The sequence below is a fragment of the Panulirus ornatus genome, chromosome 51, assembly GCF_036320965.1.
Source record: "Panulirus ornatus isolate Po-2019 chromosome 51, ASM3632096v1, whole genome shotgun sequence".
NCBI lineage: Eukaryota > Metazoa > Arthropoda > Malacostraca > Decapoda > Palinuridae > Panulirus > Panulirus ornatus.
Genome location: NC_092274.1, coordinates 4,821,611 through 4,840,831, shown reverse-complemented (window position 1 = coordinate 4,840,831; position 19,221 = coordinate 4,821,611). Strand labels below are relative to the sequence as shown.

At 42.0% G+C, this 19,221-nt stretch overlaps 1 protein-coding gene across 7 annotated transcripts in view; it reads left to right on the top strand.

Annotated features, from left to right (window-relative positions):
- LOC139764857 (tripartite motif-containing protein 3-like) overlaps positions 1 to 19,221 on the top strand; it is a 292,630-nt gene that overhangs the window by 262,531 nt on the left and 10,878 nt on the right. For 6 of the 7 annotated variants that reach the window (XM_071691869.1, XM_071691868.1, XM_071691870.1 and 3 more), the window contains 7 exons: positions 606 to 788; positions 5,554 to 5,668; positions 12,112 to 12,269; positions 14,046 to 14,232; positions 15,190 to 15,376; positions 16,726 to 16,840; positions 17,418 to 17,840. In XM_071691869.1, the coding sequence (XP_071547970.1) occupies positions 606 to 788; positions 5,554 to 5,668; positions 12,112 to 12,269; positions 14,046 to 14,232; positions 15,190 to 15,376; positions 16,726 to 16,840; positions 17,418 to 17,840 (1,368 nt within the window). The remainder of the gene's footprint in view (positions 1 to 605; positions 789 to 5,553; positions 5,669 to 12,111; positions 12,270 to 14,045; positions 14,233 to 15,189; positions 15,377 to 16,725; positions 16,841 to 17,417; positions 17,841 to 19,221) is intronic. The other variant, XM_071691871.1, reaches the window with a different exon arrangement.

The following is a 19,221-nucleotide window of genomic DNA, read 5'->3' as shown; positions in this document are numbered from 1 at the left end:
GTTGGTGATGGTGTTGTGGTGGGGGTTGTATGGCTGGTGTTGGTGATGTGGTGTTGGTGAGGTACATGGTGGTGGTGGTATTGATGTGGTAGTATCTACTGATGGTGGTGTGGGTAGTGATGATGATATAGGTTGTGGCAGTGATAATGCAGTGATAGCGATGATGGAGCTAGTGGTAGTAATTACGTAGGTGGTTGTAGTGAAAATGTAGCTAGTGGTAGTGATGATGTGGCAAGTGATAGTAATGGTGTAACTAGAGATAGCAATGATGTATTCTGTGATAGTGTAGCTAGTGGTAGTGATGATGTAGGTAGTAGTAGTGGTAATGATGATGTATCTAGTGGTAGCGATAATGTAGTTAGTGGTAGTGTTGATATAGCCAGTGGTAGTGATGATATATCTACCGATAGCGATGGTGTAGCCAGTGGTAGTCATGATGTATCTAGCGATAGTGATGATGTAGCCAGTGATAGTGATGATATATCTAGCGATAGTGATGATGTAGCCATTGGTAGTCATGATGTAGGTACAGTGTTGATGGCAGCAGGGGCAGAGGCATAACGCTACGGGTGGCGGGAGGCACGCACTAACGCTTGCTCCTGCAGGTGCCGGGGCTTCAGAGCAACACGTGGGTACGTGGTGTGATGGAGGCCATGGAGGGAGGCGGAGGCGCCGCCTCCTGCGCTCACTGTCATCATCGTGGTGACCCCGCTGCTGCTACTGCTGCTGCACGCTGTCATGAGTGTCAGACCTTGCTGTGTGCCGCCTGTGCCCACGCCCACGCTCAGGTCAGTCCCTCATAACATCATGGTAATATAAGCGGAGTACCACATGGCTCAGTCTTACGCCCTACACTTTTTGATCATCTGTTTCAGCAAATTGGAGACGCTATACGCAAATAACTGGTAACGCCATACGCAAATAAGTACTTTAAGATTTGTAAAGGACACGAAATTAGTGAATAAAGGCAAAATAGACAAATGCTTTGATTATTTCAAGAGATTTAGACAAAATAGTGCAGGTACATGGTAGAAACAATTGTATATCAACAAAAGTAGTTACAGAACATTGGAATGAATCTCCATTGGATATTGTCTAAGCGAAAACTGTCAGTAGTTTTAACTCACGGTGCTTCCGTTCAAATATGACTGATCTTTGTACCGTGTTGTCCTCGTGTTTAGTTTATCCCTTGATTTCCTTGGTGATCAGGCTACCCCCTTATCCCTCGTGACTTGGGTTGTGTAGGGAATTAGGGTGGGTCGTGTACGATGAATATTTGAGTTTGATCGAGAGGTGCGACGCCGGCGCCTGGTCGATAGCAACGAGACTGTGAACTGCTCCGGGCTTTCATAATCATTTTTCATTTTTCTTTTAATTACTTGTGTAAATCTACATAGCTTCTGTCGTAGTGTGCTAGACACTTAGCAAGGGCATAGATGGAGGCAGGCATAGAAATTACACTGGGCATACATATCATCGATATAGGAGGGCGACAGATGAGCCTGATAGGCCCATGGACTCACAGAAATAGGGAGAACTTTGTTAATATCAATTAGGACATTGCAAAGAAGGGCCGTTGTACGTTTAAGCGGATGTATACATATAGAGTATGTGTATGTTTAAACAGAAATTTGAGAACGTACATACGTATCAGATATGGTATATGCAAGACCCAGGTATGAGACAGCTGTGTCAGACAGTAGTTGGGGTCAATAACCCAGACTTCACACTCACACACACACACCGTTCGATACATAACCCGCTAGACAGGTCAGGTGAACACCTTTAGGCCGTGTCTCTTTGTGTGGCTTGTATAGGTCACTACACACTTCGTTCTCTTAAAGAATGAAACAAATGAAACCAGACGAAAGAGGATATTAAGGCCTGGTAGACTTGCTCATCCCTAACTATTCCCAGACGTCAAGCTTATAGATAGCCTAACTTGAGAATACGAATCATTTATTTTGAATAATATACGAAGCTTTAATGGATCGTACCCAAATATAGTCTTGGTATACACAGTTTTATATTGATAACCAAGAATTTCATTTATATTAAAGGATTTCACGGTATTCAGCCACCTGTGGATAATTATGATTTGGTTCGAGAGCATAACACTGATAGTTGTGATATGTGTTCGAGTCTGGTAGCAACTGGTGCTGAGTCCATTACCCGATAAAACTTGCTGATGCCGCTAGTGAGGGAGGGTGACGAGTATCAGCACATTAGCAAGGCCGTCAGCGTCGTCAGCACGTTACTAATGTAAGCACAAGTCAGGAACATGGCCAGGATGTGAGAATAAGGCCTGGCATGGAGTGATTTCTTTATCCCTCATTTCGTTGTTTCTGTGCCAGTGTTTGGGATGATGTGGCAAGCGGACGATGCCTTATTTCAGTGACTGTCATCGAGGACAGTTTGTTTAGTTTCCTTGCAGACGTACTTTACTTAATGAGTTCAGATAAGTATGCTGTCGAGTTTGATTTTGTTGGTTAAAAAGCAGAAGTATGTTAGGGGTGAAAAAGAGGAAGTAAGGTAATATTTTGATTTAAAGTTCATTTACATTGAAAGAGGGTATTGAATTTCTTGTCACATTTCCTGTCATTCGTCTTGAGTAAGTCAATGCTCACTTTATGGACGCGGCCATATTCACGATGAATGTCATGGAAAATTGTATGATTCTATAATTTTACAGATAATAAAACACTTAAGGATACATGCGAAGTTCACTTTAAGGTACGTTTAATGATTCCATTATAATTCTACTGAACGTAAAGCGTGCTGAAAGGGAAAATGTGACAAGGAACGCAGAGGTAGGCAAACAGATGATTAACAGAAACTATAAAAACATTGTTAACTTTCTGTATGCTGAAATTCACCGAAATTTTTTATGTTTAACTAGAAATACATTGTCTGTGTCCTGCATATAGTGATGATATGTGTAAACTTCTCATGTACAAGTCCATCATCTTTGTCCATAGCCTTCCTCTTCGGGCATGCCCGTTGCACCAACACTAATGTCGGCAGCTGGCCTGATAAAAGAGTATCACTTGGCCGGCCGGCAATGTCGGCAGCTGGCATGATAAAGAGGACCATCTGGGCGACTGGCTTGCTCCCTGGCTTCCGTACTGCCTGGCCGACTGTGCCGTCCGCGCTCCATTTCGCCTTCGTACCCTGAACTGAAATGCGTCTCTTCTTGACTCTGTCATTCCCATAAGTTTACTCTTCATGCCATTGTTAAAAAGAATATTTTAGTTGTGTATTTCACGAAATCTATTTTTCATGTTGATGTTAGATAGAACATTTCATTTATGTTTCCGCGGGTGTTTCTACCCTTTGTCTGTCTTTGTCTTTCAGTGTTGGTGTCAGGTCATAGATTTTATCATTTGTCCGTTAATGACATATCTCGACATAAATATGATTAGTTATTTAAGTGTACATATCACCCATTATCCATCTCGTCATAACTACTGATTTCTCTTGTGTTTGGATGAAAAATTGTCTAACCTTAAACCTGCATTACAGAGTATCATTCATTTTTTCCCTTCACGTTAACTGCATGTTAACTGCATCCTTCCAGCTCCTCATATAGTGATTGCTAGGGTTGGAATCGATGCGAGTGCGTGAGTAGCGTGGCGGTGAGTGCGAAGGAGAGGGTGTGGCTCATTTGAGTGTGAGATCAATACACACACACACACACACACACACACACGCCCGGAATGGACTTGTCTGCCGCTCACAGCGTCACCTCAGTCCGCAAGCCAACCTCTTCTAGTCATTATGTAGAGTCCAACGGGCAGAGGTATATGGTGACTAGGTTGATGATAATGGTAAGTGTGCTGGGGTACAGGCGGCGGCCATTACCGCGTCAGGACGTGGCTCCTGTAGCCTGTAATATCCTGTAGAACTCTTTCCCTGCTGGCCATATGCAAAGCTGAGCATCATAGTCAACTGCCCCTGGCTTCATCTCGAGCAGGGTCGCATCTCTGATTGGGATTCGAACTCACTAGGAAGCTTAGGACGAGTGTGATCAAAGTCACGCCATTCATTTCTAACTAATCCTTCTTTCCCCTACCTGTGAGATAAACATGTGTGCAAGCACACTCGCAAGTAGTGCGTGCGCGTGTGGGAGAGGTGTCTGCACGGGCGCGCGCGTGTTTAGTAGAGAGGCGAGGCTATGGCGGGAGAGCTTGGCCCAGTACTGGCCTAACCCGACGCCTCCCTGGACGCTGCACCTTCGAGGCTCCCCGGCCCCATTGACAGACGGTCGTTTAAACCACAACATTCCTGTGCTTTACTTACCAAATATATTTATATAAACTGTGAACATTCTCGAAAAGTATGCAAAATATAGCTGACGCAGTGCGGACATGAAATATTGCACCAGTTTGCCCTCAGAGAAAACAAACGTTTGACATCGTTATTTAGAAACAGCCGTTGATCCACACCGGCTGACCAATTCTCTAAGAGATTCTCATTACTCGTCATATTAGACGAATAATTACCGTTCATGTAATCACCGGAATAAAACGGAGTGCAGTTTGACCATTGGAATAAATTGGTGACTGACGAGTGTTGGAAGCTGTGACAGCCAGACAAGACGAGCATGAGTCCTGGCGCCGCACCTGCCGCGCGGGACGACACCCGCTCCTCGGTACGGGACATTCCCCTCCATTTCCCCCCCTCTCCCCCTGATATTATCTTACTCCCGATATTCCCTCATTTTCCCACTATTTCTACCATTTCCTCTCAACATTCACGTCTATCTTCCAACATTTTTCCTTATTTTTCTTTATATTTCCGCCTTTTCGCCATGATTTACTCCTTACCTCATCATTGCCGCATTATTTCCCCAGATGTCCCCTCATTTTTCCCTTATGTTCCCTCATTTCTCCACAGTATTCCTTGTCTTTTTCCCAAGCACACTGAGACCATCACACATTATAGATAACATCACACAACCGCTGTGTAGTTAGTATATATGATGAACAATTTGCACACACTTATATAATGACATAATGAAATATATGTTTTAATGAAAGGATCCTTTAAGAAGTTCCAGGGACCATTAAGACATTACCATTGGAAGAAGGGAAAGTTTGTGGATTTCTCTGTTTCGTTTCTTCATTTTTTTTGTCAATCAGTAGAGGTGAAAGCTGCAAATGTATTTCATTTAAGACTGAATAATATTGTGTAATGGGTGCACATTCATTCGGATCTTTGTATTATTTATCGCCAGTCATATTTGTGCCATTATCCATTGTGCCAGTGTTTATTTTACGTTGGGTGACCATTTTCCGCGGTGACCGTACATAACATTAGTTATTTAGTGTCATTATTTTTTCTTGTATATATATTTAACACAGTAGTTATTGACTGTATTTACATTGCTTTACTAATCAGATGAGCAACATGATGTCACGGGAATGTGATTATTGGTGATATCTTTAAACACAACGCAGGTGTAGTGTTAGCCACTAATGTTTACCATTATTATCAATGATTGATTAATTAGTCTAATTATATCTTTATGATCTAATCCTGGGTTCCTCGCAGGACTCGGGCAGCGAAAGCCACAGTGTGGTAAGCCTGGGCGACGGTGAGGGCTGCCTGCCGGACACCAATGGATACCACGACGATGACACCACACTCTACTGCCCATCACACCAAGGTGAGGAACACACTCTACTGCCCATCACACCAAGGTGAGGAACACACTCTACTGCCCATCACACCAAGGTGAGGAACACACTCTACTGCCCATCACACCAAGGTGAGGAACACACTCTACTGCCCATCACACCAAGGTGAGGAACACACTCTACTGCCCATCACACCAAGGTGAGGAACACACTCTACTGCCCATCACACCAAGGTGAGGAACACACTCTACTGCCCATCACACCAAGGTGAGGAACACACTCTACTGCCCATCACACCAAGGTGAGGAACACACTCTACTGCCCATCACACCAAGGTGAGGAACACACTCTACTGCCCATCACACCAAGGTGAGGAACACACTCTACTGCCCATCACACCAAGGTGAGGAACACACTCTACTGCCCATCACACCAAGGTGAGAAACACACTCTACTGCCCATCACACCAAGGTGAGGAACACACTCTACTGCCCATCACACCAAGGTGAGGAACACACTCTACTGCCCATCACACCAAGGTGAGGAACACACTCTACTGCCCATCACACCAAGGTGAGGAACACACTCTACTGCCCATCACACCAAGGTGAGGAACACACTCTACTGCCCATCACACCAAGGTGAGGAACACACTCTACTGCCCATCACACCAAGGTGAGGAACACACTCTACTGCCCATCACACCAAGGTGAGGAACACACTCTACTGCCCATCACACCAAGGTGAGGAACACACTCTACTGCCCATCACACCAAGGTGAGGAACACACTCTACTGCCCATCACACCAAGGTGAGGAACACACTCTACTGCCCATCACACCAAGGTGAGGAACACACTCTACTGCCCATCACACCAAGGTGAGGAACACACTCTACTGCCCATCACACCAAGGTGAGGAACACACTCTACTGCCCATCACACCAAGGTGAGAAACACACTCTACTGCCCATCACACCAAGGTGAGGAACACACTCTACTGCCCATCACACCAAGGTGAGGAACACACTCTACTGCCCATCACACCAAGGTGAGGAACACACTCTACTGCCCATCACACCAAGGTGAGAAACACACTCTACTGCCCATCACACCAAGGTGAGGAACACACTCTACTGCCCATCACACCAAGGTGAGGAACACACTCTACTGCCCATCACACCAAGGTGAGAAACACACTCTACTGCCCATCACACCAAGGTGAGGAACGCACTCTTCTGCCCATCACACCAAGGTGAGGAACACACTCTACTGCCCATCACACCAAGGTGAGGAACACACTCTACTGCCCATCACACCAAGGTGAGGAACACACTCTACTGCCCATCACACCAAGGTGAGGAACACACTCTACTGCCCATCACACCAAGGTGAGGAACACACTCTACTGCCCATCACACCAAGGTGAGGAACACACTCTACTGCCCATCACACCAAGGTGAGGAACACACTCTACTGCCCATCACACCAAGGTGAGGAACACACTCTACTGCCCATCACACCAAGGTGAGGAACACACTCTACTGCCCATCATACCAAGGTGAGGAACACACTCTACTGCCCATCACACCAAGGTGAGGAACACACTCTACTGCCCATCACACCAAGGTGAGGAACACACTCTACTGCCCATCACACCAAGGTGAGGAACACACTCTACTGCCCATCACACCAAGGTGAGGAACACACTCTACTGCCCATCACACCAAGGTGAGGAACACACTCTACTGCCCATCACACCAAGGTGAGGAACACACTCTACTGCCCATCACACCAAGGTGAGGAACACACTCTACTGCCCATCACACCAAGGTGAGGAACACACTCTACTGTCCATCACACCAAGGTAAACACAGCACTCTACTGTCCATCACATTCCGGTAAACACCGTACATATGCCCATCACTACTCGCATCACGTAATTTTCTGAGTTCCCCATGAGTCATTACTCTTTGTATGATCTGAGGTTCCCATCGAAATATACACACACACGCACACACGCGCGCACACACACACACACACACACACACACACACACACACACACACACACACACACACACACACACACACACATATATATGTGTGTGTGTGTGTGTGTGTGTGTAGAAAGGGAGCTGTGGTTTCGGTGCATTACACATGACAGCTAGAGACTGAGTGTGAACGAATGTGACCTTTGTTATCTTTTCCAAGCTCTTCCTTGCGCGCGTGCGCGGGAGGGGGGGGGGGTGCCATTTCATATGTGGCGGGTTGGCGACGGGAATGGCTGAGGGTAGCAAGTATGAAAATGTACATGTGTATGTATGTATTTGTCTTTGGATGTATATGTGTGTATACATTGAAATGTATAGGTATGTATATGTGCGTGTGTGGACGTGTATGTATATACATGTGTATGTAGGTTGGTTGGGCCATTCTTTCGTCTGTTTCCTTGCGCTATCTCTTAAACGCGGGAGACCGACAAAGTATAATAAATATAAATATATGAATATATATATATATATATATATATATATATATATATATATATATATATATATATATATATATATATATATATATATATATATAAAAGATTGGTGAGATTACGTGAGCTTGGAAAGGAGACTTGTGTGAGGAAGTACCGGGAGACTTGAGTGCAGGATGGCAAAAGGTGAGAGCAAATGACGCAAGGGGAGTTGGGGAGGAATGGGATGTATTTAGGGAAGCAGTGATGGCTTGCACAAAAGATGCATGTGGCATGAGAAAGATGAGAGGTGGGCAGATTAGAAAGGGTAGTGAGTGGTAGGATGAAGAAGTAAGATTGTTAGTGAAAGAGAAGAAGAAGCGTTTGGACGATTTTTGCAGGGAAATAGTGCAAATGACCGGGAGATGTATAAAAGAAAGCGGCAGGAGTTCAAGAGAAATGTGCAAGAGGTGAAAAAGAAGGCAATTGAGAGTTGAGTTTAGAGGGTATCATTATATTTAGGGAGAATAAAAAGATGTCTTGGAAAAAGATGTCTTGGAAATTTCGGTGAAGGGAACTTATGGGGAGGTAATAACAAGAAGTGGTTAAGTGAGGAGATGGAGTGAGTATTTTGAAGGTTTGTTGAATGTGTTTGATGATAGAGTGGCAGATATATGGTGTTTTGGTCGAGGTTGTGTGCGAAGTGAGAGGGGTCAGGGAGAATGGCTTGGTAAACAGAGAAGAGGCAGTGAAAGCATTGCGGAAGATGAAAGCCGGCAAGGTGACGGGTGTGGATGGTATTGCAGTGGAATTTATTAAAAGAGGGGGTGACTGTGTTGTTGATTGGTTGTTAAGGATATTCATTGTATGTATGGTTCATGGTGAAGTGCCTAAGGATTGGCGGAATGCATGCATAGTGCCGTTGTGCAAAGGCAAAGGGGATAAAGGTGAATGTTCAAATTACAGAGGTATAAGTATGTTGAGTATTCCTGGGAAATTATATTGGAGGATATTGATTGAGAGGGTAAAAGCATGTACAGAGCATCAGATTGGGGAAGAGCAGTGTGGTTTCAGAAGTGGTAGAGGATGTGTGGATCAGGTGTTTGCTTTGAAGAATGTATGTGAGAAATACTTAGAAAAACAGATGGGTTTGTATGTAGCATTTATGGATCTGGAGAGGGCATTTGGTAGAGTTGCTAGAGATGCTTTGTGGAAGGTATTAAGAGTATATGGTGTGGGAGGAAAGTTGCTAGAAGCAGTGAAAAGTTTTTACCAAGGATGTAAAGCATGTGTACGCGTAGGAAGAGAGGAAAGTGAGTGATTCCCAGTGAATGTCGGTGTGCGGCAAGGGTACATGATGTCTCCATGGTTGTTTGATATGTTTATGGATGGGGTTGTTAGGGAGGTGAATGCAAGAGTTTTGGAGAGAAGGGCAAGTATGCAGTCTGTTGTGGATGAGAGAGCTTGGGAAGTGAGTCAGTTGTTGTTCGCTGATGATACACCGCTGGTGGCTGATTCGGATGAGAAGCTGCAGAAGTTGGTGACTGAGTTTGGTAAAGTGTGTGAAAGAAGAAAGCTGAGAGTAAGTGTAAATAAGAGCAAGGTTATTGGGCTCAGTCGGGGTGAGGGACAAGTAAATTCGGAGATAAGTATGAATGGAGAAAAACTGGAGGAAGCTAAGTGTTTTAGATCTAAATCTGGGAGTTAATATAGCAGTGGATGGAACCATAAAAGCGGAAGTGAGTCACAGGGTGGGGGAGAGGGCGAAGATTCTAGGAGCGTTGAAGAATGTGTGCAAGGCGAGAACGTTATCTCGGAGAGCAAAAATGGGTATGTTTAAAGGAATAGTGGTTCCATCAACGTTATATGGTTGCGAGGCATGGGCTATAGATAGGATTGTGAGGAGGAGGGTGGATGTATTGGAAATGAAATTTTTGAGGACAATATGTGGTGTGAGGTGGTTTGATCGAGTAAGTAATGAAAGAGTAAAAGAGATATGCGGCGATAAAAAGAGTGTGGTTGAGAGAGCAGAAGATGGTGTGTTGAAATGGTTTGGTCACATGGAGAGAATGAGTGAGGAAAGATTAACATAAAGGATATATGTATCAGAGGTAGAGGGAACGAGGAGAAGCGGGAGACCAAATTGGAGGTGGAAGGATGGAATGAAAAAGATTTTGAGCGTTTGGGGCCTGAACATACATGAGGATGAAAGGCGTGGAAGGAATAGAGTGAATTGGAACGATGTGGTATACCGAGGTTGATGTGCTGTCAGTGGATTGAACCAGGACGTGTGAGGCGTCTGGGGTAAACTATAGAATGTTTTGTGTGGCCTGGATGTGGAAAGGGAGCCGTGGTATCGGTGCATTACACATGACGGCTAGAGACTGAATGTGAGCCGATGTGGCCTTTTTTGTCTTTTCTTATCGCTACCTCGTGGGGGGGGGGGGTGCTATTTCGTGTGTGGCGGGGTGGCGACGGAAATGGATGAAGGTAGCATGAATATGTACAGATGTATATATGAATATGTCTGTGTATATATATGTATGTATACGTTGAAATGTATAGGTAATTATATGTGCGCGTGTGGCATTTATGTTCTCACATGTGTATGTGGATGGGTTGGGCCATTCTTTCGTCTGTTTCCTTGCGCTACCTCAACGCGGGAGACGGCGATTAAGTATAATATAAAAGAGAGAAAAATATATGTATATATATGTGTGTGTATTGCATGACTTGAAAAGATGAATTGATACCTGAGCTGAAAAGTTTGTAAAGTGAGACATTGCAGTAGTCTATCATCACATGTAGAAGAAAATGGTCATTGTCAAAAATTGCGACAAAATACAAGAAGCCGAAGACATTACATTAGTCTACCAACACCCATTAGAAGAAAACGGAACTGGTCGAAAGTTTGAGAGAACGTAACTTCATTTCCCGTCATACACGTTGTTGAGGCGGAGGGCGATGGGGTTGTCTCTCCGGAAAGTCTGGCTGATATAGAGACTTCAATATGGCTTCTGTGGTGTCCGTATATCAGGCGCAGGCCAAGCTGATCCCCTGTGGTGAGTTGTAGACACTTGTTATGCCTGTGCTCAGCGTCTGTGAAGATTAGAGTATCTAAGTACTGTGCTGTTCGTCCGCTGTGAATATAGGAACAAAGAATTTCGTCTGATGCGAAGATATTTTGGATTGAATTCGTCATTATGGCGTAGTGTGATTTTATCACTATAATTGATACAAAGAAATTCAAACAGTAATAAACCATTAGATTCCTCTAAGGCTGTTTGTATTATTATATTAATGCGAGTAGATATAATTTGTTTATTATAGGAAAGTGATTTACACGCTTCCATTATATATATATATATATATATATATATATATATATATATATATATATATATATATATATATATATATATATATATATGGGCGATATTTGGACAAGATGTAATTGTGGTCATGTCACATCACGTCCAAGACATGAGTTGCAATACCCGAATTCCCCGTTCGATACCAGGATGAAACAAGCATATTTCCACACCCAACGCCTGGCATCCAGGCACAAGAGGCTGCCTTTGGATTATTGATAAACCTATTGATTTGCCAGCTGGTAATACATCGATTAAGAGATAAACCCATCGATTAGCCAACTGGTAAAACATCGATTAGGAGATAAACCCATCGATTAGCCAACTGGTAAAACATCAGTTAGATAAAACCGTGGATTGATAGATTTAACCCATTGTAAGCGTTAAGACAATTGATTCGACAGTTAAACCTTAGGTGATTGGAATATTAATAAAACAGTTTATTACAAATTAAGATTTGATTCGAAAGTAAATAACTCCATTGCTTATAAAGAATTAAGAACACCGTAGATAAGCTGATTAAAACTAATGCCAATTATTAGAGGAAATAATACAACCATTGATAAGCTGATTAAAACCGTTACAAAACTATGATCTATGACGAGAGTTAACCCAGACATTGGTGATTATTTTTCAGGTCAGACTTTGCGTTTCTACTGTCGGGACTGTGAGACAGCCGTCTGCAGCAGCTGCACCGACATCGAACACCGGGCGCATAACACCCTCCACCTGACTGACGCCGTGGACGAACACCGCGCCGCTATGCACCAGCTCATAGACAGGGTCACCATGCAGGTTAGTCGGACCTACAGAGGGTCACCATGTATGTTAGTCGGACCTACAGAGGGTCACCATGCAGGTTAGTCGGACCTACAGAGGGTCACCATGCAGGTTAGTCGTACCTACAGAGGGTCACCATGTATGTTAGTCGGACCTACAGAGGGTCACCATGGAGGTTAGTCGGACCTACAGAGGGCCATCATGTAGGTTAGTCGGACTTACAGAGGGCCATCATGTGGGTTAGTCGGACTTACAGAGGGTCACCGTGACCGTGGAGGTTATTCGGACCTACAGATGGTCACCATGCAGTTTAGTCGGACTACAGGAGGTCGCCATGCAGGTTAGTCAGCTCTACAGAGGGTCACGGTGTAAGTTAGTCGGACCTACAGAGGGTCACCATGTAGGTTAGTCGGACCTACAAAGGGCCACCATGTTGTGTAATTGGATCTACACAGGGCCACCAAGAGAACACCGAAATACCCCGGGTCATCATGCAGGTTAGTTAGTAAGAGAACACGGACATACACAGGGTCACCAACCATTTTGGTTAGTAAGTTAGGGAATTTGGTCATGTACATGGCCGTCATGCTCTGGGTTATCCATAAGATCATCATACAGGTTAGTTGAAGATGACTGGGTTATGGTGAGGACCATACACCTAGTGGGTGACGTGGAACATCTTGCCTCTTTGAGAAATGAATCCATGCAAGTTACCCTAAGGAAGTAAAGGAGAAAATTGAAAGTGGTTGGTACAGTGACAAGAATTTATTCATGAAAAGCAGGGTAATGAAGAAATACCTATTGAAGGAGATTAGTAATGATAATTTTTATTGTGTCCTCTTGAATAGTTATGTCTTGGACTTTATGGCTGCGTTTGACAGACTGCTAACAACTCTCTCATCCATTTGAATGTTTTATGAAGTCATAGTCATGGTATCGACAATGGCCTAAAGGTTGCTTAACGTGAACATAAAGCATTGTGGCAACTGAGGAAGTACGATATACCCGAGAAATGCTTAACATGATCAGAGAAGATATATGTGTCGAAAGTAGAGGAAACAAGGAGAAGTGGGAGACCAAATTGGAGGTGGAAGGATGGAATGAAAAAGATTTTGAGTGATCGAGGCCCGAATGTGCACGAGGATGAAAGGTGCGCACAGAATAGACTGAATTGGAACAAAGTGGTATACATGCCATCAGTGGACTGTACAAGGGCATGTGAGGAGTTTGGGGTAAACCATGGAAAAGTTTGGGATCAAGTGGATTTGGCCTTTCAGTGTATGCTTCCTTGCTGATGCAAGGGGTGGTAATGCTGTTTCCTGTGGGGTGGGGTGGCACTAGGAATGGATAAAGGTGAGCAAGTATGAATGTGTGGATTTTATTTTATTTTTTCATTTTCTTTCCTTAACGTATATTTTTTGTTGTTGATGCAGCTTCAGTACATTATGAACTAGATTTAAAAATTTTGTTTGTTCTGTACCTTATTGATCATATTGGTGTGTCTTCACCAATGTCTTTCATCACATAATTAGCAAGAAGGTGATTAGTCTAGACACTATCCATTAAACTCAAAGAATCCACTCTTACAGTTGCCATGTATGAAGGAGGCCATTTGCGACATTGTTGTTGATGCAGCTTCAGTACATTATGAACTAGATTTAAAAATTTTGTTTGTTCTGTACCTTATTGATCATATTGGTGTGTCTTCACCAATGTCTTTCATCACATAATTAGCAAGAAGGTGATTAGTCTAGACACTATCCATTAAACTCAAAGAATCCACTCTTACAGTTGCCATGTATGAAGGAGGCCATTTGCGACATTCAAGATGTGTGTCGTAGCCTACAGGAGAGGAGAGCTGAGGCAGAAAAGGAGGTACGAAAGTGTTTTGACGCCCTACATGAACTGCTTGACAAGAGACAAACAACCCTCATCAATGCCTTGAACACCATTGAGTCTGAAAAGCAAAAGACTTTAGGTAAGTAGACCATGAAATTTCGTTGAACCTCTATTTCCCAAGTTTGTTGAGCTTCTGTTCAACAATCATGTTAAACCTGTATTCCCTAACTTTGTTGAATGTCTATTCCCACAAAATAGGGTTAAGTGTGTTACAGGCTTCGAAGATGCTGTGTAATTTGAGATTGAGAGGTTAGGAACATGATGTTTTATTTTATCAAAGTATTCCTGGTTTGGAACTGATTAGATTCCCAGCCTTATTTCATTTCTTTAATGCTATTGTAAAGGGGAGGTAACTCCCACACTTTCCCCTGCACTAGACAGAAATACTTGTTAGAGGAATGCCTATGCCTTTATTTTCATATTTCCCACAGGAGCTTTTATTACTGGCATACAGTGAGAAATTGCTTGTTCAGTACCTGCATCTTCCAATGCTAGATATTTTTTAAAGAACTAAAGTATGGATAGCATTTCATATGTTTGTTATATCATGAAATGCAAATCATCCACAGTTGTATATTCATAATAAGAGTTGAATGTTTACTCAAAACAAAAAATACAGTATTAACAGGTAGGGTTTGTGCTGTGACACATAGTTACTGTGTGGCCATTGGCAATTCAAAAGTGGGCCATTTTGATAACTATCTTTCCTTACACCTTGAAGCTTTGGAACTCTCTACCCTTTCATGTCTTTCTCAATAACTATCTGGCACATTTTAAAACAGTTTTTTCACTTCCTCCAAAATTCATAAATACTTATCCTTGCCTCTTCTTCCCTTACATGATCCTCTCTATATTAAAATTAAGGCCTGGCCTTGATGTGGACTTTTGTCTGTGACTGGAGGCTCCAATTCAAAAAAGAATAGAATAAGGGAATACCTCCTTCTTTTGATTCTGCATTTATCATAATCCAGTTAGTACATGTATGTTGCCAGGCATTGTAATACCCTATCTGAGTTACCAATGTTGAATATTTCAGGTAATCAGCTTGAAGAACTTGAGTCATGGGTAGGAGGTGTTGAGAGTGGTTGTGAATTTGTGGAGAAGGCTTTAACCCATTGTCCAGCCATGGAGGTGGTGCTGGTCAGAAAGCAACTAGGTGAGCGGTTGATGGATTATGCCAATATGAATGTACCTCCAGCTCCTCGTGAAAACAGCCACCTCAAGTAAGTTTCGTGGAATGTCTTTAGCTCATCTGATAAAAGTCATGCTTAGCATATGTTTAATGCTACTTCTTCCTTCCACCTACCTGTCCAGTGTGGATAGATAATCAGTTTTGTAATAAATCAAAAGACTTCAATTCAGGTAATCTTTTTTAATATCACTGAATATGACAGATTCGGGTATTATTTTACTTGCATGATTTTATGCCTGTTATTTCAGACATGTTAAAAGATAAAAAAAAATGTATGTAATAGAGACAAGTTTGCACTTCATTTACTTACCATAAACAGCTGCAAATCATTTTCATTATGAGACAGATTTAAGAGTTTCCAAATAAGTTTATTGATTGCACTTACTACAACATGCCTAGATTCATGCAGGATGTTTTGGGAATATGTTGCCAAGAATGGTCAGGGGAGATAGCTGTACTTCATTGTTAAGTTACACCAGCTGGTTTGTCATCTGCAGGAGTAGGGATTGTTTTGATTTTCAGTGCATGCTGGAACATCTAGGTTCCTTTTCTCAAACATACTACGTATCTCTCCCTTCTCATCCTGGTCCCATCCACACACATTCAAACTCCTCAGCCTGAGCCTTCAAGAAGGATGAGCACTCTTTGCTGAGCTTTTTCTTTTATTCCAACTGTAAGAGCTTGAAATATAGGGAGGAGAGGGTTTCCAGTCCTCTGCTTCCATCCATTTTAGTCACCTTCTGTGACACACAGGAATACATGGGAAGTACTTTTCTTCCCTATTCTCATGGATAGTATATATATATATTTGTATGCTTTTCTTTTAACAAAGAAATAAAAGTTTGTTTCATTATTACTTTTTCTCAAACAATACCCAGAATTTTTTGGCTGTAGTCTGTATGTCTGACTACTGTTTTGATAGCTTAGAGACTTTATCCTGTCCACCAGATTTATGTATATGGGATTATGAGATGTACACTCAGCTTACTCTTAGACATGGAAAATCAATTATGAAATTTAGTAAGACAGGGTAAGTTCTGCCATTAACCTCATTGGTTTGTGTCTTGTACTCGAGTACTTTCTGATGGCTGCAGGGCAAAAGAACCAAAGAAAGATGTTGCCATTTAGTGGTGGATATGGGTAATTTTCATTTTTTTCTTGCAAGTGTGTAATCACCTTTTAACATTAGTGGGCAATTTTCAGTTTTTTTCTGCAAATGGGTAGATTATCTTTTAGCTTTAGGGTTCAGTACATTATTTTATGAGGATTACTCCACAGCTTTTGGTTATGATATTTGCATCAGACATTCATGTAACAATACCTTGCTCTGTTTAAGCTCAGAAAATTTTCTTTCATTATCTTGAATTTTTTTCTGTTTAGGTTTGTGGTTGGCAACATAGATCCACTGAAGACTGCCTTCATGCATGTGGGTAGCATTCAAAGCAACAGTGCTGTTCCCCACCAGACTAGTGCCACAGGAGAGGCTCTCCGTCAGGTATTGTTCTTCAATTAGCATTTGCTTGCGGGTTAATTGTAAAGAGCATGTACAAATGTACATAAATGATAGAAAATATTACTGTACATAGTTGAAGCAGCCTTGGTTATTTCTTATATGTTTTTCTTTACACATGTTCACTGTTTCTTACATTATTGAGTTGGTGCCATGAACAAGCAAATAATGTCCTCATTTGTAAGTTTACTTGAAAAAATTTCAACAATTTAGATCTTTTGTAAATCTTCATCATGATCGGCAGAGATAAGTGATTTGTTTTTAATGGATATAAAAGTGATGACTGTTAGAAAATTACCACAGGCCCCCACAGAATGAACCAGGTATGTCCAACATAACCATATCAGATTGGACATAATGTAACCATGACCTAACATGACAATTCATTTTTAGAATAACCACATGAAAGATGCCTGAAAGTGTCTGCATTTATCAGCAGTTTGGCTTTTAATATGAATGTATACAATGATCAAACTTGATCACTAGGTCACCTTGAGTTACTGAAAAATACATACAGAACTTTAACATATTGCTTAACAATTGATGCTACTTATTATTTCAGGTAACTGTAGGTCGTGGATCCATTGTCACAGTTGTAACAAGAGATCACAGAGGAGAAAAGGCTTCTTGTGGTGGTGCTGAGGTCACTGCAGCTATATCAAAGACCAGTATAACTGTACCACGCCATGGTTCAAACTCCCCACGTGCCTCATTATCTCCACGCGCTTCCAGCAAAAGTCCCAGTGGATCACGAGAAGAGATTTGCCAGCCTCAAGTTCTGGACCTCAATAATGGGACATATGAAGTGGCCTTTACAGTACATACAGAAGGAATATATTCACTAGAGGTGCTACTTTATGGACATCCTGTCAATGGTAGTCCATTCACAATTACTGCTACAGTTGCATTGGAGGAGGACAGTGGAAGCAGCCAACGATCTATTCCTCCCCACACTCTAGCCAGACAGACATCTCACTCCACCCAAGTATGTCACCTAATTACCAACTTTGCTAAGTACTTCAACTCACATGTTATTGTAGCATTGTATTCTTTTCTTAATATGAGTTGAATGGCATTTTGCTGTTGGCAGAGTTTAAAAACTTTTCTGAACTGCATATCTGTATCTCTGATGCCCGTTTCCTCTGGGAACTTCCGTCAAGAGGAAGGCCACATCCTACCTGACTTCCTCACTTACACTGTTCCCTGAATTCTTCCCTGTTTTTCTCCCTCAAGTACTACTGCACTCTGTACTAGTATTTGTCTTGTTTGTAGCTGCCATTTTAAATGCCACCAGTCTAATAGTTATACACTGTAGTAGAATGGTGGACAATAGCTAACACCCTCGATTCCTCAGTTATATAGACCAGATACCCACATACAGTTTGGTAAACTATGATTGCACCTCCAGAGATAAACATGAGCAGGATGCAAACCTACATCTTCATCCTTACTGTAGGCACTCCAATCAAGTGCTGTAGACCATCTTTGCTTTTACATATTTCTTTATTGGAATGAAGTATATCAGTACCACCTGACAATCTGGGTGTTCTCATATTGGCTAAGTCTCTGCTTTGTTGGTGAAATTTTTATTGATCTGTATATGTATGTGTCTCGCTAATAAAGATTTTACCTTAGAAGAAAAAAAAGGAGGCTTTCTGAGATCTTGCAGCTTTGTTTTAGGTGACAAGTCAGGTTCAATAAAAGCTGTGTTTACAGGGATAGACCTACTCACAGTATGCTTTTTCATAATTGAACAGAGATTTGATAAGATTAGCAAAACAATATCATCTTTTCCTTAGACAGTAAACTAAGCATGTACCCAGTCATTGTGTCATTCATTTACTCTTTTGAGAACTTTAACGACTGTATGGCATTACTAACCTCATTCATAGACAGTACTCTAGTGATTCTCCTTTCTCCTATAATGATAGGAACTTCTCATCCAAATCTCACTTTGAAAGGAAATGGTGTATTTTATCTTTGAAACCTTAATGTCATTATGCCAGCTGTTGAGCATGGTATGAAACTTGTATTTAGCTGTATCAAGTGAGCTTAGTGTACTCTTTCTTCACCCATCCATTAGTGCATTTAATGGAGACCTTCCTCTGCACAATTTTGACACAAATGTAGATTTCTGCATCAATAAGAGTTTTACATAGGTACTCCATATCTATGCAGCTACTTTCTCTTAGTATATGTTTTTGGTATTAATCCTGACTAATCAGTTGCAAGTCACCTAGAATTGAAGGGTCTTCTAACTCTTGGATTCCTTTACTGTATTTTCATGGAGTAAGCTCCATTATCATGGATTAATTTCGAATATTACTCATTTAAATCAGATTGCTATAATCATTCTTATGCCTAAA